General features: G+C 55.9%; 1 protein-coding gene across 1 annotated transcript; it reads left to right on the plus strand.

Annotated features, from left to right (window-relative positions):
* Nucleotides 1-6,978: 6,978 nt before the first annotated feature.
* Nucleotides 6,979-19,772, plus strand: SH3TC2 (SH3 domain and tetratricopeptide repeats 2; the record flags this gene model as incomplete). The annotated part of the gene is made up of 18 exons (XM_082291765.1): nucleotides 6,979-7,033; nucleotides 7,891-7,995; nucleotides 9,179-9,283; nucleotides 9,528-9,655; nucleotides 10,053-10,158; nucleotides 10,445-10,588; nucleotides 10,671-10,872; nucleotides 11,333-11,406; nucleotides 12,020-12,215; nucleotides 13,184-13,320; nucleotides 13,481-13,522; nucleotides 13,797-15,482; nucleotides 15,577-15,757; nucleotides 17,090-17,240; nucleotides 17,687-17,809; nucleotides 18,294-18,444; nucleotides 19,146-19,342; nucleotides 19,581-19,772. 18 exons carry the CDS (start codon nucleotides 6,979-6,981, stop codon nucleotides 19,770-19,772), a joined length of 3,975 nt encoding a protein of 1,324 aa, XP_082147891.1.
* Between the last annotated feature and the right edge of the window lie 1,957 nt (nucleotides 19,773-21,729).

Consider the following 21,729-nt stretch of genomic DNA (forward strand, 5'->3'; position numbering starts at 1 on the left):
AGGGACTGGAGCTCAGGCCAGGTCTCCAGATCCTCAGGAGGAGGCCAAATGCTGTAATTAAGGGGAGATAATTTCTTTTTCCGCTTCTAAGCTCCAGAATGGCTCGCCCCAGGTAAGCAGCAGGTTATCTCTTTTCTAGGAAATCTCACTTTTTTTCTCTTCCTCAGTCTAAAAATGGAATGCAGACCCTGGAAATAAATTCCCAGGGAACACCACTGTGCAAACATCCCAGGCTTTGATTCAAAGCGTTTGGATTAATTGGCTTAAACTGAAAGCTTTCATTCTGATTTCAGCCTCAGCTTTATGGACAAAAAATTAAAGCAGCAAAGCTTTGGAAGTCGAAAAATCAAAATGTTCCACCCTGGAAATATCAAAACAAGATGCTGAGCCTTGCTGAGCTGCTTTGTTGCTTTCTAAAAGGAAATGGCATCGAGACCAACACCTTTACAAGAAGCTCGAATCATTAAGCACTTCAAAAAAAACCCCTAGATCAGCATAAGCAATTAATTTCTTAATTAGATTTTCTCTTTTTCTTCCAGAGGCAAGTCTAAAAATATTGATTTTTTTTTTCTGTTTTATCCAAAGATTTCTCTAAATATGGTCCCCTCACTGGATGGTTCAGCTGGAGCTCCAGCTGTGGGAATTAGATGGGGTGGTACACATAAATTCACTTTGTCATCTTTCCTTCTCCCTGGCCTGTTTATTTCTGTTCCAGTGGCAAAATAGGACCAGGGTAAAAGCAGAGGATAATAAAGAAAACGAGAGACTGGAAGGGAAACTGAACATGAAGATGAAGTATTTTGAAAGTCTCATTTTCTAGAGGCATTTCCAAGTGAAACCCATTTCCTTTGGAAACCTCTCAGAGGAGAGCAGCTTTGATGTTTGGAGCAGTTTTTCCTGCTGATTTTCAGTCAGCTCCATCCAGGCAGCACCTGGATGAACCTTGGCTGGACATTCCCAGTGGGATTTGCCAGAGCATTACCTGACCCGGGGTGACTTTAACTCAGGAATGATAAAATCCCCGCTGGAATTGCGTGTGGCCTCGCTGACCACTCACTCCTGAGTCATACCCAGCTGTGAGCTCCCAAAAATCCCTTGGAGAAGGGCTCCAGAGGGTTATTTCCTCTGGAGATGTCCTCCAGACCCGGCTCTCGTGTCCCTGTTGCTGCTCAGGATGCTGCTCCCGTATTTCGGAACCTTCCCTCGTTTTTCCTGACGGTCCCAATTCTGCAGCCCCACAGGATTTGGGGTTTTTTTTCTGCCAGCCTGTGGAGCTGCTGGGGGCAGCAGGGCGGCAATCCCGTTTTCCGATGCTGGGATGCTGAGCAGCGGTTCCTGCTGCCATCTAATGGCTCCGACCATTCATATCCAGCAGGGATGCGCCGAGTGCTGCTGGCTGGGGAGTCCAGGAGCCCTCCCGAGGGCTGCAGCAGGCCACGCCGGGCCCCGAACACGCCACGATGTCCCTGAGGTGACGCTGGGCACAGGGGGAAGGGCAGGGAAAGGCGTTCCTGTTGCAAAGTTTCGGACAAGCTCCTTAGGGATGGTGCTTGTGGTGCCATGCGCTCTGCCCTTCACATGCCCTGAATGCCCCTCACACCCTGAAATGCGTGGATCAGGGAATATCCCGAGCTGGAAGGACCCACGGGATCATCCAGTGCAACCCCACACCCTGCACTGCTCCCCTGGGTGGTGACACCGAGCTGCTGCCTCTGGAGTAGTGCTCAGGGGCAGGAGCAGCGAGGATTCCTGGCATTCACAGCCCAGTGCCAGGGAGGGGACCTCAAACCACAGCTCCCGGTGTGGCAAAGGCTGGTCCTGTCTGTTCTTATCAAGTGGAAGGTTCTCCTCAAGTGGTGGAGCTGGCAGCTGTGGCCAGAGCATTTCAGCTCTTTCCAGAACCTTTTAATATGATTGCAGGTTCTGCATACGTAGCTAATATAGTAAAAAGAATTGAAGGGTCAGTTTTAAAAGATGTTAGTAATGACAGTCTATATCGTTATCTTACATGCCTTTATTCAATTTTACAAAACAGAATAAAAATTTTGATGAATCCACCCGTGGAAATAAATCTATATCAAATATATTGCCAATATGGAGAATAATTGTTGAAATATTGAATAATCCCTTCTCTAAATTCATAATTACTGTCCCTGCAGTAGAATCTGATAAAGAAATATTGCAAAGTCCAGTTTCAAATTCTATATCACAGCTAAACATTAACAGAGAAAGTCAATATTTTGTTCAATGTTGACAGCATTCCGTGAGATGCTCTATTACGTTGCTGGCAAAGCAATAGCTGTGGCTATTGGAGTTTTTGCTGGAATGACAAGTGGAGGGTTCAGCCTCTGGAGCCACACGGATCCATCCAACACACACAGAGCCAGTTTTCCAGTTTTCCAGTTTTCCAAGAGTGCTCACTTCCTCCAGCTCTGGCTGAAAACAATACAAGAGGAGCAGGACTCAGCATTTCTGAACACGAAGCGCTGAGTTCAGCTCAGTTCAGCCCCGGAGCCCTCTTAACCCTTTAGCTGTGGGATGGAGCAGAATTCCCAGTGCAGCAGCCGCAGCTTTGAACTGCCTTGTGTTGAGAAAAGTCGGGAAGGGTTTGGAGGTGGAAGAAAATTCCCGAGTGAGGGCCATCGATGAGAAGGAACACCTTAAAGCCAGGCCAGCCTGGCTGCATTCAGGGACTGCCCACAGCAGTTTGGCTGTGAAAGCCTTGAGATTTCCCCGTGTCCTCAGCCATGCATGAACCCCGCTTCCCCAGTGCCCCAGCTGCCAAAAATCACCCGGGAAAATGCTGTCCCAAAGCCACCCAGTCTTGGGGCATGTTCTCCGGGTGCGCAGCCCGAGGGGTCCTGGATTGCAGGAGGGTGGAAAATCTGGAGGGGGCAGGTGCTTATCGCTGCTCGGTGCCCAGGAAAGCAAAAGCAGAGCGCTGGAACGAGGAAACTGCCCCAGGAAATGGCCCCGGTGCTCCTGCCCGTGTCCCAGCGCTCCCCCGCGGGCATTTCAGAGGCGGAGGGAAGGAAAGCTCCGCTCCACCTCACCCCAAAGTGGGTGCTCCCACCCGTACCAGAGGATCAAACCCGTGAACCAAGAGTTTCTTTGGCCTCAGACGAGACCTTTCATGTTTTTTGTTTGCCTTTTCCTCCGGTGAAGCCGGCTCTGGGCTGACTTCCTTTGCTTTCAGGTTCAGTTTGAAATAACAAGCTGAAAAGCCACGAGGCGTCGTTTTTGAACCTGCCGAGGAACGGGCGGCTTCAGAAGGAAACAGAAACATCGGGAAAGCTCTGGATTAACTGTTTCATTGTTTCCAAGGGGAAAAAATTCCCTGTAATTCCCTCTGCCGCGGACTTTAGCCGGGATGCACAAATACTGCTGGGTCCACAGATCTCTTGTTCTGTGCGCCTGGATTTGCATTTTGGCAGGCAAGAAGGGGGATTCGGAGCTGGAATTCCCGGCGGGAATGCCTCTCCCGGGATTTTGCTGTCGCACGGCGAGGACGGAAGGTTCCCAGCCCCGAGGACGCGGCGCCGGGGCCGCGAGCAGGACACAGGTGAGGCCGGGAGAGGCTGCTCCTGGCTGGAATGGGAGAGCCCTGCGGCTGGGATTGGCCACACCGAGCCCCTGGAAAGCCTCCCTGGAATTGTTTCGGTGCCTGGGAATTCCGGGAGCCGGCGGTGTCCTGTTGATAGCCCAGCCCTGGGTAACTCATTGACCTCTGCTGGGAAGCGGAGGTTCCCAGGACGATAAGGAGCTCTTGGAAGGAATTCCTGCCCTCGTGTGAGGGAGTGGCAGCGCTGGGCACGCTCGCCCGCCCCGCAAACACGTCCGCAGCCCTGGGAGCTCCATCCCGGCACTGCAGCGTTCCCTCGGGGCTTGGAGAGGCTGGAATTTCATCCAGGAGTTCCCCGGGAGGGAAGCGGAGCTGGGAGCTGGGAGCAGGTCAGTACAGCCGCTGTCCGTCGCCGGGGCTGTCCCCTGCCTGTGCCCTTTGTCCCCAGCTGAGCACACACAGCCGGGACGCGCTGGTGGCAGGTGCTGGAGCGATCCAGCGCCTCTGGAATTCCAGGTTGGGCCGCGGAGCTGGGGAGTTGAAGGCTGGATTTGAGGCTCAGCTGTGGCAGTGATGAGCACGGTGGGGAGGGACAGGTTGGGTTTGGGTGCTGGGAACGGACGGGAGAAACCAGAGCTGGGTTTGGGAAAGGGGATTTGGTGCCAGGGCTGGGTGGGGCCGGGTGACAGCCCTGGAGAGCTGCGGTGTCGGTGCCAGCTCTGTCCCCATGCCAAGGGGTGCCTGCACAGCCGCTCTCATCCCGTTCCGTGCCCAGGGGAGGGAAGCGTGGCCGGCTGGCACTGGGATTGCAAAGGGAACAGAGCCCCTGGAGAGCTGGCACAGGCAGACACCCCCCCTCTGGAAGAGGCTGAGACTCCAGGAAATATTCCATACTTCTCAAGACCGGGCTTTTCCAGGCCAGGCTGCAGCAATGGGGGCCCTCTGGGGGAGATCCAGGATTTGTTGGGAGGCAGAGAGGTAGGAAGTGGAATGGGAGGTTTTCAGCTTGCTGGCCAAAAGGCAAATTCCAGTTCAGGTCAAACAGGAGGTGACAGCTTTGCTTGTACAGGGATGGGTTTGGTTGCTGAGTTGCTAAGGTAGACTTAAAAACAAAAAGGAATTTCACAACCACAGAGGAAGACACTTGTGTTGAGAAAATGAGCAAAACCCCCATTCTGTGGATTTTTTTAAAAAAATAATAATGTTCCCCTGTGTAGAAGAAATTGATGCTAATTGGTGAGCAGGAACTGCTGAAACCAAGAACCTTCTGAGGAAAGCAAAAAGCTTTGTTTGAGAACCCTGCCCTGCTCGAGCTCTGACAGCTTGGACAGCACGGGACCAGAGCAGCAATTGTGTAAAGATGTGCCTGAATCCACCACAAAATTCCATCTGTGCGTTCCGAGCACAGGCAGGCTGAGCTCCCCCTCTGATTCCTGCACCGGCAGAGCACCCCTAGGTCAGCTCGGGGCGGTTTTTAGATGTGCAGTTTCCCAGGGCTGGCGAGGGATGGGAACAGGCGGTGCCTTTGCCACAGGGGGAGCAGCGCTGGCCTGGCCCAGCTCTCACCTTCCTGCAGCCCCAGAGCTCGGAGTGCAAACCCCAGCCCGGAGAACCCCCTGACACCTGGGGCTCGGCAGGATGATGGAGAGGATGCTCCCTTCTCCAGGCAACCCCAGATTTGGAGATCTGGATGAGGAATCCCCACTCCTCCAGTCTGCTCTGGCTGTGCAGGAGCATCGCTCAGTGCAACCCTCCCTGCAAAGGCTTTTGCTTTGGCTTCACTTTTGTGTGGAAATTCCCAGCCAGCTCCATGCAGGTGGGTTCCATCCTGCCATTCCCACAGCCAGGTACTGCTCATGCTTTGCTTTAGGGGCACTGCAGTTGTGCCAGCCGTGAGAATCCTGACATTCCCTCTCTGGGTCATGGAATCATGGAGACCACCAAGTCTGGGTTAAAAAGGACCTTAAAGTTTACCTCTGCTCACAGGCAGGGACACCTTCCACCGCACCAGTGTGCTCAGAGCCCCATCCAGCCTGGCCTAAATTACTCCCTGGATTAATTATTCCCTACTCTGGAGAAGTTCAAAGCACTGCCATGGCTTGTGCTGCAGCCCGGGATGCTCCTGGAGCAACCCCAGCACACAAATCCCTGCAGTGGTGGCACTGGCTGGTTGCTGGAGTAAAAATCCATCCCTAAAAATCCTCCTTAAGTTCTCTCCCTAAACCTTTTGGGTTTTATTTTGCAGGGGCTGTGTTGTTCTTGCCCAGAGATGCTCTGCAAACCACCCACAGTGCAGTGACCCCACCCAGCCACCCCAAATCCTGATCCTGGGGGCTGGGAAAGGTCTGAGAATGCGAGCAAGGAGGGAATGAGACTCGTCCTCATCCTGGGAAGCTCAAGGGATCCTGCACAGCAGCCAGCTCATCCCTGGCGGTGTTGGATCTGGGGTTTGGACAGCCCTGACCCCGGGGGTGAGGTGAGCCCTGCCAGCCCCCTGGATCCCGCAGTGCCTGGGCTGCGGCACCCCTGGATGCTGTGAGATCCAGGAACTCACCTGGATGTAGCTGGCAGAGATGCCCGTGGTGCTGCCAGCTGTCCCCACGGTGACACGGGAAAAGCATCGGGCAAGGAGGAAGTGCAGGATCACAGCCAGCCCCGGATGGAGGATGCTGGACGGGCCCCAGCTGGGTCTGGGTGTCCCCACAGGTGAGGGAGGTGCGGGCAGCGGCGTCGGGAACAGCTCTGCCTTTGGAATTGGGCGGAGATCAGCTGGGAGGGAGCAGCTGGAAGCTGGGGCAGGCTTGGCAGAGCGAGGGAGTCCCCAGGAGGAATGCCAGGAATGTGCCATGTGGGATGGGCACTGCGCTCCCGGAGGCAAAGGCAGAGTGGAGCAAAGGAGGCTCAGGGGGGACCTTGTGGCTCTGCACAAGTCCCTGACAGGAGGGGGCAGCCGGGGGGGTCGGGCTCTGCTCGCAGGGAACAGGGACAGGAGGAGAGGAAATGGTCCCAGGATGCACCAGCGAAGGTTCGGGTTGGATAATAGGAAAAAATTCTCCATGTAAAGGCTCGTCAAGCACTGGCACAGCCCGTCCGGGACGTGGTGGAGCCACCACCCCTGGGGGCATTTATAAGACATAGATGTGGCAGCTAGGGACACGATTTGGTGGTGGCCTTGGCAGTATCAGGTTTGTGGCCAGACTTAAAGGCCTTTCCCAGCCTGACTGATGCTGTGACTCCAACCCAAGCCCTTCCCTGAGCCCGTGCCCGCCGCCCCCGCCGTGCCAGTGCCCGCTCAAAGGGGGCATTGTGCATTGTGGCCGTGCCCAGCCGCGGTGCCGGGCGGGCAGCGAGCAGCCCTGCCTCTGCCAGCCCTCTGCCAGCCCATTGCTGGTGTCACTGCTGGTGTCACTGCACGCATGGGCTGCTGCCTGGGGACCCCCTGGCACCAGGACCTGGCGCTGGGATGCACAGGTAAGGTGCCCACGGGGCTCTGCTGTCGCAGCGGGGCTGCGGGAGCTGTGGCTGTGGCGCTTGTCCCACAGGATGGGACCCTTGGGGACACTCTGGCGCTGAGCACTTGCCCCTCTGGCTCCTTGCCTGCCTTTCCTGGGATGGCTCCCGGTGCCCCTCCTCTTGGACTGGGGCATGCAGGGAATGAGGCAGCACGCTTGGCCAGGGAGGGGACAGGATCACTCGGGGGGTTGGCTTATTCCCATGCTGTTGGCTTTTCTCCTTGCCACCCTCCCTGCCCGGGAGCTCCCCAAGCAGAGCCCGTGGGGTGCTGGCATCTCCCAAGGCACCATTCCCATTCCAGCGTGTCCCAATGGGCTGGAGGAGGGACATGGCTCAGGGCCAGCCGCTGTGGCCACGTGTCCCCCAGAAGAGCCAGGGCCAGAAGGTGCCACGGGCACCCAGCCCTGGGGCCAGGAGTGCAGCCCTGAGCGCTGGGACCTGCCTGGCTTGGGGCTGGAGCTGTTTCCTGCCCGCTCTTACAAAATATTTTGGCACCGGGGAGGTCACTGAGTCACTGGCACAACCGGGAACAACTCCCCAGCCACAGTTTCAATTGGTCCCTTGAAAAGAAAAGCTCCCAGTTCCCTTTCTGGCCCAAATGAAAATAAACACTGAACCCTGAGAGCAGCCAGAGTGAGCCCTGGCCCCTTCCTGGCTCTGGGCACCCATGGACAGGCTCTGTCCTGCTGCTGGCAGAGGTGGCACGAGCAGTGTCCCACCTGCCACCTCCTGTGGCACATCCCATGGACACCTCTCGGGCAGGGAGAATCTTGCCAGGGATCCGGACACCTCTGCCCACCCTCCGTGTTCCCCAGGTGAGGAGTGTGAGTCCTGCTGGCCCCGCTCCCCTGAGCTCCTGCCCCGCTGGGACCAACTGCAGCGCCGGGGACAATGGTGGCAGGACAAGAACATGGCAGCAGGTACCCATCCCTGGGAGGGCAGCAGGTACCCATCCCTGGGAGGGGCAGCAGGTACCCATCCCCAGGGAAGGGCAGCAGGTACCCATCCCCAGGAAGGGGCAGCAGGTACCCATCCCCAGCCCCTGCCAGGGTCTGCTGGGGCACAGGGAGGGCCGAGGACAGGCAGGAGTGGAGCAATGGCAGCAGCCAGCTGAGATTTAGTTCTGCCTCAGCCTCCTTTCGCTTCCCCTTCTCCGTTTCCCCCACATGTGGAAGGGATGGAGCTGCCACATGAAATCCTTTGCTAAGACTTTGTTCAGTGTAGGGCTTTTTCTTCCAAAGAAAAACTACTTCATGACATGTCCAGCCTTGGGCTGTTCTTTTCTACTTGCTAGCTCTAAATCAGAATTCTATTTCTCTAAACAAGAATTCTATTTCTGCACACAAATCCCAGTTTATGTGAGTGACTTAGCAAATCCCAGTTTAAGTGAGTGACTGGCAAAGCTGGCTCCATAGAAAGAATTGTAGAGCAGAGTTGTGGTCACAGCAGGGACTTACCAAACTCCACATCTCCATGTACGTGTTTCTCTTGCAAACCCAATCTGATTACTGACAGAAATTGGGCTTTAATCTGGTTATCCCTCTGCCACCAATGCAGCCGTGGAAGAGCAGGCGGGAGTTTTGAGTGCCTCAGCTCTCGTTAACATAATTAACACCTCGAGTTGCAGGCCCTGAATCTTTTATGGCAGTAGTTGATGGTGTGTGGAGCAGGGAGAATGCAGCCTGGATGTGGGATACCCACCAGAGGAGAAAATCTCATTTTGGTTTTCAAAGAGTTTTGCAAGGCCTTGGCTCTCCTGTGCAGGGGAGCTGAGGCCTCCTCCAGAAAAATCTCTCTTGGGGATTCGCCCTTTTAACAAATCTGCTCAGTGAGGGTCTGTCCAGGAGCAAGGAGGGAAAATCTCCTCGCTCCAGAGCCATTCCAGCACTGGAAAAAAAAAGCTGGACAACAAGGGAATGATGGAATTAGGCCCCAATCTCACGGATCTCTCCAACCTTGAGCGAGACTTTAGGGTGGCTCCAGATCCACACAATCCCCAGCCAGATCTGCAGGGCTGTGCTCCCAGGAGCTCTCAGCTGAGGCAGAAGATCCAAAACCTCTTCCACCTTTTCCAGCAGCTCTGCTGTGTCCCCTCCTCTCCAGGTAAGGCTGGGGTGACAGAGCAGAGCAGCCCCGCTCCCGAGGCAGGACACGGCTCCCCGGACCCCTCCGTGGTGCTGCTGGCTCTCAGGGACAGCTTTCCACCAGGTAAGGGGCTGCCTGTGGGATCTCCCAGATTTCCTGTGATTGAATCCACCCCTGCAGTGCCTCGAGTCTCACCTTGGTGGCTGAAGGGGGAGGACGGGCTGGGCTGGTGTTGTTTGAGCATCACAGCCAGGCTGGAGGCTCTGGTGGGCCTGGCAGGGTGGCAGGGGTGGCTCTGGGTGGCAGGGGTGGCTCTGGGTGCTGCAGAGCTCCTCCTCCCTTTAATGCTGCTCTTCTCCTTTCCAAGAGATCTCGCTCTCCTTCTCTGTCGAGAGCCGCTCCTCCCGGTGCCGCAATTCCCAGCTCCAGGAAGCTGCCAGGAAGAAGCTGTGGGCTCTGGAGAGTGATGATAGACGTGTCTGTGCCCTGTTCAAGGTAGAAACCCCATCCCAGTGCGCTGGGGTGCTCCTGGAATGGTGGGATGTGTGCTGGAATGCCAAACCCAGATGAGAAGTTCCTCCCAAGCCACCGCAGGGGACTTTGGAGGGGGCTGGAATGATGGGGGAGATGAAATGATGGCAAGTGAGAGGCAAAGCTGAGCCTCGTGTCATTTTGGGGGATCTGACCCTAAATAGCCAGGAATTCACAGGGCTGGGATCACCAAATCCGTGTCCCTGCTGGAGGTGACAGCTCTGGACGGGCACAGAGTTCTCAGGTTGGGTTTTACATAAACAAATCCCAGCTACAAATCCCAGCCTGGACTGAACTCTCCTTCCCTGCTGGATTTCAAGGCTCCAGGACTCTCCCTTGATCCTGCTTTTGTGCTGTGCAGGAGCTGTCAGCCAGGCTGGTCTGTGTGCAGGCACATGAGGATCGCTTCTTCCTCACCTTCAAAACCCTGGAGGAAGTCTGGAAGTTTTCCACGTATCTGACTTTAGGTAACGTTTCCAAGCTTTAAGTGTGAGAAGTGTTTTTGGAGAAGGCGTTGTCTGACACTACAGAGCTGTTATGTTCAGGGTGGACATGGAGAATATGAACTGGAAAACTTTGCAGTCCACTGTTTATGAGATCTCTGTTTGGATCAGTGGAAGACACTCAGGAGGATTCCTTTTGGGAAATTTTGGAGACAAAATTAGAAGCTTTTGCCTCATGTCTGTCCCCACAGACCCTTCCTGCTGCCCAGGGAGGGAGATGCTGACCCTGATCCTCCTCTTGGCTTCTCAGGGTACGTGGGGACCTGCCTGGAGCAGCTCCTCTTTGGCCAGGAGTTCTGGCTGGACTGTGCCCTGGTGGAGGACACGGAGCTCAGGGTCACCGTGGATGAAGAGCACCTGGCCACCATCTACATGGATCTGCTCCTCCAGGAAGGTGTGATGGGAATTCCTGAAAATCCTCTGCTGGAGCCCTGTGCTGATGCCCCGATCTGATCTCTGACTCTTTCCCTCCGCAGGGAACTTTTTCTCCAGGGCAGCACCTGGAGTCTGGAAGTCGGAGCACGAGGGTGAGGAGGGCCTGCAGCTCTGCAGGAACGAGCTGATCCATGTGAAGAGTGTTGGACAGGATTCCAAGTGGGAAGGGATGTCCCTGCTGACTGGGCAGCGAGGCGTGGTGCCCGTGACAGCTCTGGAGCCGATACCACAGCCCTTTTACCAGTAAGTGGCAAATTAAAGGGCTCAAAGCAGGATCTTTTCCTGATCCTGATGCATGACTGGCACCAAGGCTGGGCTGTGAAACTGCTCACAATTCCATGAGGATCCACATTAGGCATAAAGACAGCCACTGGAATCAATGCAGGTGCTGCCAGTGGGACAGAGCAAGGACATGCTCTTACTTCAGCTGTCATTTCTGTAAGGTATTGATTTAGGTCAGGACATTATCTCTGGCTTACAGATGAAGAAGTGGCAGAAAAAATTTAGGCAATGCCTAAAGTGGGGTATCCTGTTGGTCACCTGGCTGAGCCTCAGACACTCACAGCTCCTTTTACTTGGAGAAATCTTCCTCAAAGATGGCAAATTTATCCTGCTCTTCCCCTGTGTGTGACACCATCCCTGGGGCTGGCCTGAGGACAGGACTGCTCAGGGAGGACCAGTGAGGGTCCCTTTTGCCTTGCAGGTGGTTCTTGAAGAATTATGCTGTGAGTTTTGGCCTCTCCCAGGAGATCAGCGGGACGAGCTCCCAGGCCATTGGTGAGTGACAGCTCTTGGAAACCTGGATTTGGCCACAACTGCATCTCTGGCCTCTCTGGAATGCAGATCAGAGCTTGCAAATTGTGTGTGCTTAGAAGGATGATCTGAGGAACACAGAGAGCAGACAGCTGCTGGTGACACCCTTCTGCCACTGTGTGTTCCTTCAATTTTATGTTTCCTTTAATTCTTTCAGGAGTGAGGTTTCAAATCGTGAGGGTCCAACCTGTGCCCACCATCCACCCACCAACCCCAGCCCAGTCCAGTTCAGAGCATGCTGGACACAGGAGGTCCCTGCAGCTGGGAGTTGGTCATGTAGGGATGGACATTTGAACTGTCCAAGATTTCACTCCTGGCAGACTTGAGACAGGGCGGTGTCTGTGAAGCTCCGTATTTCCAGTGTGGAGTTCATCCATCCCTCCTTTATTTTTTATCATAATCCACTCCTCAAGGAGAAATGGCAGAGATCTGGATCCAAGATCACAGTAAATCTTAGGGGAGAGAGAGGCAGCCGTCTCCAGCTGGAATCATGGCCTCTCCTTGCCCAGGTCTTTTCCAGTGAGAGGGTTTTAGCAGGGATCCCACTGACATTCCCTTGTTTGCCTTGCTTTCCCAGCCAAAGGCAGGTGCATCGCCACCAAGGAGCACAAAGGAGCAGCGTGGGATGAGCTGAGCTTCTCCAAAGGAGACCACATAGAAATTATCGGCTTCTTCATCCCGGGACTCCCCTGGTTTGTGGGCAAATCCCTCAGCACCGGGAGCATCGGCTTCGTTCCCACCCGACACGTCAGTCCCGAGGCTTGCGAACCTCTGTGAGTTTATTTAAATTAAATCCCGGAGAAAAGGGAGGGGAGGCTCCAAATCCCAGCTCAAGGCTGGATGAGAGCCTAGCCTTGCTTTGCAGGACCTCCACAGAGGGTGGGTTTGAGGTGTGAGCAGAAGCCTTGGCCAGGCTCTGCTGGAGCCCAGACAAAGCAATGTTTTCTCCTGCCTCAGGTGGTTCTTGGAGAGGAACAGATCCAGCCCTGGGCTAATCTGGCTTCCTGCAAGCTGGCTTCCCAGTTTGTCCTAGAAATGTCTTCAGTTTGTGGCTCTGAAGGGCTGGGAGCCTGGCAAGGGTGGAGAGAGCATTCCTTGCCGAGGAAACCAAGTCCTGCTTCCCATCCTCCTGCCCCTGGATGTGGAGGCAGAATGGCCACTGGCACAGAGCAGAATCCCACACCCTTCCGAGGACATGGCAAGAACTGTCCAGGAAGGGAGGGTGACAAATCCCACCCTGACTCAGACAGTTGTCTCTGTTGGTGGCTCCCGTTCAATGCCCATCCCAAAAGGCTTCTTCTCCAAGAATGGGTGTGGGAGGACAAGGTTTTAACCAAGGTCTGCTGGGCTTTCCTCACTCAGAGTCACTCAAGGTGAGTTGCAGCACTTTTCTCTGATGCTCCAGAAGGGACAGAGCAGATCAGGCGCTGTCCTGTGGCTTCTGGATTCCAAAAAAAAAGAATAGGTCCTTTCCTCTGGTACCTTTCTGTTCCTTCATGGAGAACCTGGATGGGGAAGATGTCCAAAAATCCTGTGTTCATCTGCAGCAGAACTTGTGTGGTGGGAGGAAGAGAACGGATGGGAAAACATCCCATCCCATCCCATCCCATCCCATCCCATCCCATCCCATCCCATCCCATCCCATCCCACCCCACCCCACCCCACCCCACCCCACCCCACAGGCCAGCTGCAGTGTCAGGGGCTGGGGACACGCTGACTCCTTTCTCCTGCCCCACCCCAGGGGAAAGAGCTTTGTGTTTCTGAGCGAAGAGGAGAAGTCCCCGGTCCTGCACGTGCCCTGCAATGGTGACGAGCAGCACTTTGCCACCCTCCTGGGGGACCTGGCACGCACTGACATCACCTCTGTGTACCGGCTGGGTGAGTGTCCCCTCTTCTTTCCCAGCCCCTGGATTCCCATGGAGAGCCCCAAGTTGGGGGCAGCTGCTGGAGTGGGTGGATTTGGGACTTCGGCTGATTTCTGCACATTGACACTGGCCAAGGATTTGGGGTTTTGTTTTCTGTTTGTCTCCTTGTACAGATGGTTTTGAACCCACAGCCATGTTCCCAAAAGTGCCACCAGGTGAGTATGAGGAGGGGACAGAGGGGGAGGCTTTGGTGATGAATTCTGAGGGTGAATTTAGACATGGGGAAACTTCAGAGAATGGTTTAGGTAAGGGAGGAACTCTAAAGGTCATCCAGTGCCACCCCCTGCCATGGGCAGAGACACCTTCCACTGTCCCAGGCTGCTCCAAGCCCCAATGTCCAGCCTGGCCTTGGGCACTGCCAGGGATCCAGGGGCAGCCACAGAGAAGAGTTTCTTCCTAATCCCACTATTGTTTCCCTGTCCTTTCCAGAGGCTGCTCTCCGTGGCAGTAAAGAAATCCAAGTGCTCCAGTCTTGGGAGGAAATCAATGACTGGGCTACAAGCAGCACCTCGGAGCTGTCCAGCCCAGGCAGTGAAGCTGCCCCTGCCACACTGGAAGATGTTCTCCTGGAGAAGCTGGACGACCTGGATTATCCCAAATTCTTCATTGACCTCAATGCTGGGCACATGGAGGATGCTGATGTTTTTGACCCCATATTGACCTTCCTAAACCAAGACAATTTTGTGCCCAGTTTTCAGAGCTTTTATGACCTCAGCTTTTCCTTTCTCCACTCCACTTTTTATGGTTTCTCTGATGAGGATGAACTGGTCCTGTACCTCGAGACATCCCGGAACTGGGCCAAGAGGACTCGTTCAGTTTGGGCTCACGTCAGGCTCTGTTTCCTCTTGGGTAAGCTCTGCATCAAAAAGGTCAAGTTCTCCCAGGCTCGGGTGTACTTTGAGGAAGCCATGAGTGTCCTGGACAGGGGCTTTGGGGACCTGCCCCTGCTGGCAGCGCTGCACGTGAGCCTGGCCTCCATCTACCTGAAGCAGAACATGAAGCACAAGTTCTCCTGCCTGCTGGGGAAGACGGTGACCTTGCTCGTGTGCCTGCCTGGCCGCTCCTTCAGCTCGGAGAACGAGCTGGAGCTCCTGACGTACATCCTGAGGGAATCCATTGCTGTGGGCAACGCTCCCCTGGAGGCCCGGATCTGCTTCCTCATTGTCAAGCTCTTCCTTCAGCTGGGCAGGACCGAGGAGGTGCTGCCCTTTCTGGAGCATCTCCAGTGTCTCAGCACCACCTGTGCTGGCCCACTGGATGCCACTGCCACCCTGTGCCACCTCTACGACAAGAAGTGCCTGCCAAACATCGCGCTGGCCTCCGCCAGGTCCTTTGTCCCCAGCGGCACCAGGGGGACACCGACGCCCATCTGGAGAGCTGGCTTCATCCTCCAAAGCGCTTCCAAACTCCTGGGGAAGCAGCTGGACAGGAGCAGCATCCCAGCACTGGCTTGTTTGTACCTCAAGCAAGCGCTGCAGTTCTGCTGCGAGGGCAGAGCCGTGCCCAGCCAGAGGACGCTCTGCGCCGTCCTGTCCAGGATGTACCTGCAGCACGGGGCGCTGGATGGGGCAGTTTGTTACGCAGCCAGGGCTGCAGCCCTGGGCAGGTTGATGGGGGAGGAGGAGGCTTTTGAGTCCTCGCTGTCTCTGGGGTGGATGTACCTCCTGCAGCAGCAGCCGGGCCCAGCCGGGGCCATCCTGCGGCAGCTGCTGCGGTCACTGCGTGGCACGGACAGCGAGACCCAGGGCGGGGCCGTGCACAACCTCCTGGCCATGGCCCTCAGGGGCGAAGGGCACATTCAGGAGGCTGCAGAGAACTTCCTGCGGGCCCTGCACAAGGCCAAGGAGACGGGGAACAGGAGGAATCAGGCCGTGTCCCTGGCTAACCTGGGCCAGCTGAGCCTCTCGTGTGGTGCCACTCAGCTGGCCGAGCTCTACCTGCTGTGGTCAGTCCGGCTCTACGCCGAGCTCCAGGGACACCAACAGCTGGATGTGGAGCTGGCACAGGTGCTGCTGTGGCTGGCACAGGCCATGGTGGACAGGCAGAGGATGGAAGACGCCAAACTCTGCTATGAACTGGCGCTGGGGTTCGCCCTGAAGTGGCAGAACCTGAGGAGTGAGTACAGAGGGGTGCAGGGCAGTGTTCGACCCTGCCAGGTCCCCAGCGCTGTCCCCTGACCTGTCCTTCTCCCTTTCCCTGTGCCACACAGGTCAGCTGCACGCCACTGAGTGTCTGTGCCATTTCTACAGCAAAGTGTGCCCCGACCTGCAGGCCTGCATCACCTACCACGAGCACTGGGCGTCCTTGGCACGGCAGCTGCAGGACAGGGAGCTGGAGGGCAATGCCAGGCAGGCCCTCAGCCAGCTCTACCAGGCTTTGGGCACACCTGAGTGAGTGGCTGGGGCTGTCGGATGCTGCCAGAGGGCAGTGGCTTTCCTGGGGTGTCCCTCGAGCAGGGTGGGAAGGGGTGTGGTGGCTCCAGCTGCCCCCCAGCTCTGGTTCTGAGATTTGTCACTGTGCTGTGAGAGGGAACAGCTCAATGCCAGCCAAAGCTGGGTGAACGTTGTCCCAGATAGAACTGGAGTCTGGCCAAACACAGGTTTCCAGGACGTCCAGCCTTCAGCAGAGCTGACCCAGTAACAGGGAATTCATTGCTTCCTTTGGAGGCTTATCCAGTGATTAATCACCACTCCCCGGTGAAAACAGGCTCCTTATCTGCTCTTTGAGTAAGTCTGGGTTCAGCCTCGGCTGCCAAGGCTGCCCTCCCTATATCTGCTGGGAGACTGTCCCCAGGGAGGGACTTAAGACCCATGGAAGGTGCTTAAAACCCGGTATCAGCTCACCTTTAATCTCCTGCCTGACACCTGCGTGGGGCTGATGGGGTTGGGCAGGAGAGGAGAGAAGGAGGCTGGGACAGGCCACAGGCCTTGAAGGCAAATGGGTCAAAGAGTGGAGAGCAGGCTCCCACATCCCAGAAGGACAAATGGGCAGGGCTGTCCCCAGCTGGGATGTTCACCTCCCCAGCCAGGCCACGGTGAGTTCAGGGGGAAGGTATTCAGGGAGCAGATGCCTGTCACGGGAACGGTGCTATTTAGGATCACAAAGCACCCCATTCCCTGGGCTCCCGGGACAGCTGGAGGGACACCAAGCAAACAAACTGCCCTGGACACTGCTGATTTTGTTTCCAACCTGCTGGCTCATCCTGCTGCCTGTCCTTGTGTCCTCCAGGGAGCAGGGGCTGGAAAAGGGGCTTGGACATGTAGCCAGAGATGCCTCTGGCTGCACAAGGGCCAAACAATGGGCTGAGGTGGGGGTTTGGGTGCCAGGTGCTGTCTGGGAGGTGTAAGTACAAACATTCCCTGCCTGTGCTCCCATGTGGAGCTGGGACTGACTTTGGGATTTGGTTTAGGGGGAAAAATTGGGTTTGCAGGTGACCTGGATGAGCCCCTCTTTATCACGCCGGGGCGAGGAGCAGCCTGGGTGGGACTGCTGGGGTCCTGGATTGTCCTAAGGTGGCCAAATGACCATTAAAGGCTGAGCATTAAAGCATGGAGACTTGCATGGTCCTATCAGGGCACATTGCTCAGAGCTCAGAAAGTCCTTTTGTCCCTAAACTTTGGTAATTGCAGGAGGAGCGGACAGGGGATCAGTGCCATGGGGAGGTGGTGTGGGGCCAGCTGAGAGAGACTCTGAAATGTCTTTTTTGCCTGTTGCCATCACAGGGCTCTGAGACAATCCCTGGACTGCACCAAGCAGAGCCTGAGGATCTTCATCGACCTCGAGGAGGCTGTGAAGGCAGCAGAGGCCTGGCTGCAGGCAGGAAAACTCTATTATCTTCTACAGGAGGACGAGCTGGTGGAAATGTACTTCCAGGTATGGAGGAGGTGGCTGGAGCTGTCCCATTCCCATCACAGCCTTTTGGGGCTGGAAAACCTGGAAGGGGAAGTTCTGAGCACTGTAAACCCACTGCTGGAAGGAGGAGCTCTTGCCTTCCCCTCAGGCACTGATTTTCCTTTCTTCCTTTCCATCGACTGAGTTCAGATGATTTTGGGGTGAAAGTAAGTGAATTCATTGATGTAGGAGTGCCAAAGGAAGCTGGAAGTGCCAAGTGACCAATTCCCATTGAAATATCCATAAATAAGGGAAAAGTGCCAGGGAAGTCCTTGCAGTAGAAGGCTCCTGGCTTCTCTCCATCTCCAGCATTATTTTTTCGGCTGAGCTGCAAACTGGAAGAGCAGCTCCTAAAATTTGGGGTTTATTTAATCACGCCCATGTCTCTGCCTTTCCAAATGTCACTGCAGCCCCCTTTTTCCTTCCAGGCAGCCATCCAGACTGCTCTGAAGTGGGACAATTTCTCCTTGGCCATGGATCTTTACGAGAAAGCAGGTGACACCTTCTTTAATGGCAGCAGGAACAGGCACCGAGCAGTGGAGTTCTACAGGGTATGGAGGCCTCTGGGCACTTCTGTCCCTGTGTCCCCACAAGGTGCTGGCTAGGGGGGGGCTGTGCCCCAGGGCAGACCAAAAGGATGGAGGGTGGACAGGGATGGGGTGATCCTGAGGGTGCCAGAGTGGGAGTCCTGGAGCACAGATGGCTTCTGCAAATCCCAGAGATCATTTGGGATTGGGAACGGGCTCCTTCCATTACAAATCCTGGTGGTGTCAGGTGTGAGCTGGTCACTCCTGGGGACACCCAGTGAGAATTCCAGGCACCCAAGGAAGGGCAGAGATGTGAGGCTCAGGCTTTGAGATCTGCGCTCTGGGATATAAAACTCATTTTCAAGGGAAAGAAGGGACTAAAACCAAAACCTGCAGTGCTCCACCACCTCATCCCCTGCCTTGGTCCTTGTCCTGCTGCTCTGCCACCCCTCTCAGGCAGTGCTGATCCCTCCAGGAACACCCTGGCCTCACTTTTCTCTCTCCTTAGGGAGGTGCTGTGCCCTTGGCCAGGAAACTCAAGGCCACCCAGACAGAGCTGAGGCTGTTCAATAAACTGGCAGAGCTGCAGATTGGCCTGCAGGGCTATGAGAAGGCTCTGGAGTTTGCCACGCTGGCAGCCAGGCTCAGCCTCAGGGTCGGTGAGTGATTCACACCCAAAAGTTACTGGGAGTCACTGGTCAGTCAGTGATTCACACCCAAAAGTTACTGGGAGTCACTGGTCAGTCAGTGATTTTCCCCCACAGGGCACTGGGAGTCACTGGCTCCTGTGCATGAGAACAGTGTCCATGTGAAAAGGGGATCTCCTGCTTTCCTAAGGCTGCTGGACATACTCTTACCCTAAATCATGCCTTTTTTTTAGGCCATTTCCCCTTTTTCCAGCTGTGTGACAGCAGAGGGTTTTTGCTACCCCAGAGCACAGGAAGTCTGCTGAAGGCACAGGACTGAGCAGTTCCTCTCTGCCCTGGTTCTCCGAAAAACCTCACCCCTTCCCATTACAGAAATAGCTTGGATGGGCAAAATGCCAGCTGAAATGTCTGAGATGGGACCAGTCTTGGAACAGCCCTCCAGCACCCAAAAAAACCTGTAAAAAATGATAAACTCCTGGGCCCATCCTGTGGCACCAACAGCCCTGCCCATGGCTCTGTTTCCTCTCCGAGGTGTCCATGCCCCCAGGCTGCTGAGAAAATGCATCCAAAGTGGCTCAGCAGGGCTGGGGACGGATTGAGCCGGATTAGCAACTTTCCCAGGGGATCCATGGCAGGAGCTGGTTGATTCCACCCACCTCTTTTCCAGGATATCCATGGCAGGAGCTGGCTGACTCCACTCACCTCTTTTCCAGGGGATCAGCTGCAGGAGCTGGTTGCCTTCCACCGCCTGGCCGCAGCCTATGACCTGCTGCACATGTATGAGATGGCCGAGGATTGCTACCTGAAGACCCTGGCCATGCGTCCCCCCGTGCTGCAGAGCTCAGCAGAGGCCCTGTACTATTGCAAGGTCTACTGGCACCTGGGCAACCTGGCCCTGCGCAAGCTGAAGGTGAGAAATGAGGTTTCCCGTGGTGCTGTGGCTTGGGTGGAGAGCTGAGGGTGGAGATCACATCTTCTGGTGTGGGGGGGAGGGAATTTGGAAAGGAGTGCTGGCACTCGGCACCATTCCCGTGAAATCGGGTGTCCCTGGGTCCTCCTGGAACCCCCAGGCTCTGCTCCAGCTCCCTCCTGCCCCGTGACCTTCACTGAAGCCACTTCCTAACGCCGGCCCTGTGCTTTCTGCTCAGGATGAACAGGATGCAGCCTCCTACTTCCTGCTGGCCCTCGCCGCAGCCACCGAGCTGGGAGACCAGGAGCTGCAAGCCCTGCTCCGTGCCAAGCTGGGTGCCATCCCCGAAGCCCCAGGGGGACCTGAGGGCACTCCAGGCTGTGCCACGGACCGGCCCCGGTGGCTGAGCGAAGGTGGCCACGTGGTGTGACCCATCTGCCACCCTGGGGACACCAGTGGGAGCCGTCCAGCAGCGCCGTGCAAGGGCCGTGTGCTCTCCAGGACAGGTCCTGTGCCACGTCCTGAGGAGCTGGAAGGATTTGGGCTCCTTGTCCCAAGCCTTTGGGAGCCTTCTGTTGTTTTTCAGGAGCAGGGCTGTGCCCACAGCGGAGGTGGCACAGCCAGGGCAGGATATCCAGGCAGGATGAGGCACCAGCAGCGGTGCTGGAGCTGGGGGTGCAGCAGGGCTGGGCTCCTGGAGGGAGGTTCAGGAGTGCCCTGCCCAGGATGGGGACAGGGAAGTGCTGCCATGTGCCTGCCTGTCCCCACAGCTGCCCCACACCTTGGAGCAGCTCAGCCTGGCCCAAAGGTGTTTGAAATAGCAACTCCTTTATTGATGCCTGGTTTTTATCCTCGTCTGCTCCACGAGGTCTGTGATGACACCTCTGCCAAAGCCCTCTCCTGTAAAGAGCACCACCAAAGCTTTTGGCAGTGAGAGACAGAATTTGGGATGTGAGGAGGATGAAAGGGGCTGGTCCAGCCTCATCCGGGGGCAGAGAAAACTGCTGGGGCAGAGACAGAGCCCACCCTCACCCCAGCCCCACCATCCAGCCTCAGGGTCTGGAGCAGGAGCACAGGAAAAGAGCTCTGGAACGGGGAAGTGCTGGAGTCCCCATCCCTGGAGGTGTTTAAATGTAGACGTGGCATTTGGGGACACGGTTTGGTGTCGGACTCGGTGATCTTAGGGGGATTTTCCAGCCTGAGTGGTTCTCCCGGGCGCACGGCAGGAGTGTGCGGCTCAGCCCGTCTGGCCACCAGAGAGCAATAAATGCCCATTTTTGCAGCGAGAGCGGCTCCCCTGCAAAGCCCGAGCCCGGCTCTCACTCCGGGCAGGAGCGCAGGGAATCAGGAGCAGTTTTCCCAGCTCATCTCTTTGCTTTGACAACCAGCGGCCATCTGGGGCTTCAAAGCCAGACCCCGCTCCCGGTTCCGCCACCTCCCTGCCCGTGCTGCCCTGCCTGGGATTGTTAAACGCAGAATATTTATTTCCTCTCTCCTCTCTGCAAACGCCGAGTTCACCTTCCTCTTCCAATCCCGTCGAGGCGTTTGTCACCGGGGCGATGAATATTTACTGCTTGTTTACCGAGCATTCCTGCGGTGCTGCCGGGCAGCCTCAGACCCCAGTCCGGAGGAGGGAAATCTTCATCCTGGGTGAAATCCAGCGGGCTCCGGGGTCCCCAAAACCTTCCTCAGCTGATCTCGGTGCGGGTGGTTGGTGCTCACCGAGCCAGGAAAGGATCTTTCCAGCAGTTTTACAGGCAGCTCCCCTTTTTCTTTTTGTCTAGGTGGTCTTCAAGGACCATTCCAACCCCTTAACCGCCTATGATTCCTTCCACACGCGGGGAGAAGCATGGTCTGACATCTTTGTGCCAGGAGGAAGATGGTCGATTGGATATCAGGCTGTGGAGAGGAGCTGGGATGGCTCGGGAAGCTCTGAGGTCTTTGATTAAAATACAGGCTCAGCGTCTGAGCTGGCCTAACTCAGCCGAGCTCCAGGAGTCAAACAGAGATGTTCTGATTCACAGGGACTCTGGAGCTGCTCTGAAACCAAATGTGTCCTCCTTAAATCACAGCGAACCAAATTTGTGGTGTCTGCAGGGAAAAAAAGTCTTCCTCCTTGGGAGCATCCCATAAAAGCTCATTTTCCCTCTCCCTCATCTGCCTGTCTGCTCCCACGTGCTGTGGTGCAGTGGGATGAGAGCTCAGGGAGGCCAGGGCTGATCATAATCCATAATACAGTGAAATTTAAAGCTGTTGTTTGTGTGCACCAGATCCTGGGCCTGTGCCCAAGGGAAGATGAGGCTATTCCATCCCTCCAGGCACCAGGTTTTTGGGCAGAGAAATTTAGGCACTTTGTGCCAGAGGAGGTCACCAGGTGGTGGCTGAGC

Source organism: Coloeus monedula, assembly GCF_965178545.1.
Source record: "Coloeus monedula genome assembly, chromosome: 15".
NCBI classification, from domain to species: Eukaryota; Metazoa; Chordata; class Aves; order Passeriformes; family Corvidae; genus Coloeus; species Coloeus monedula.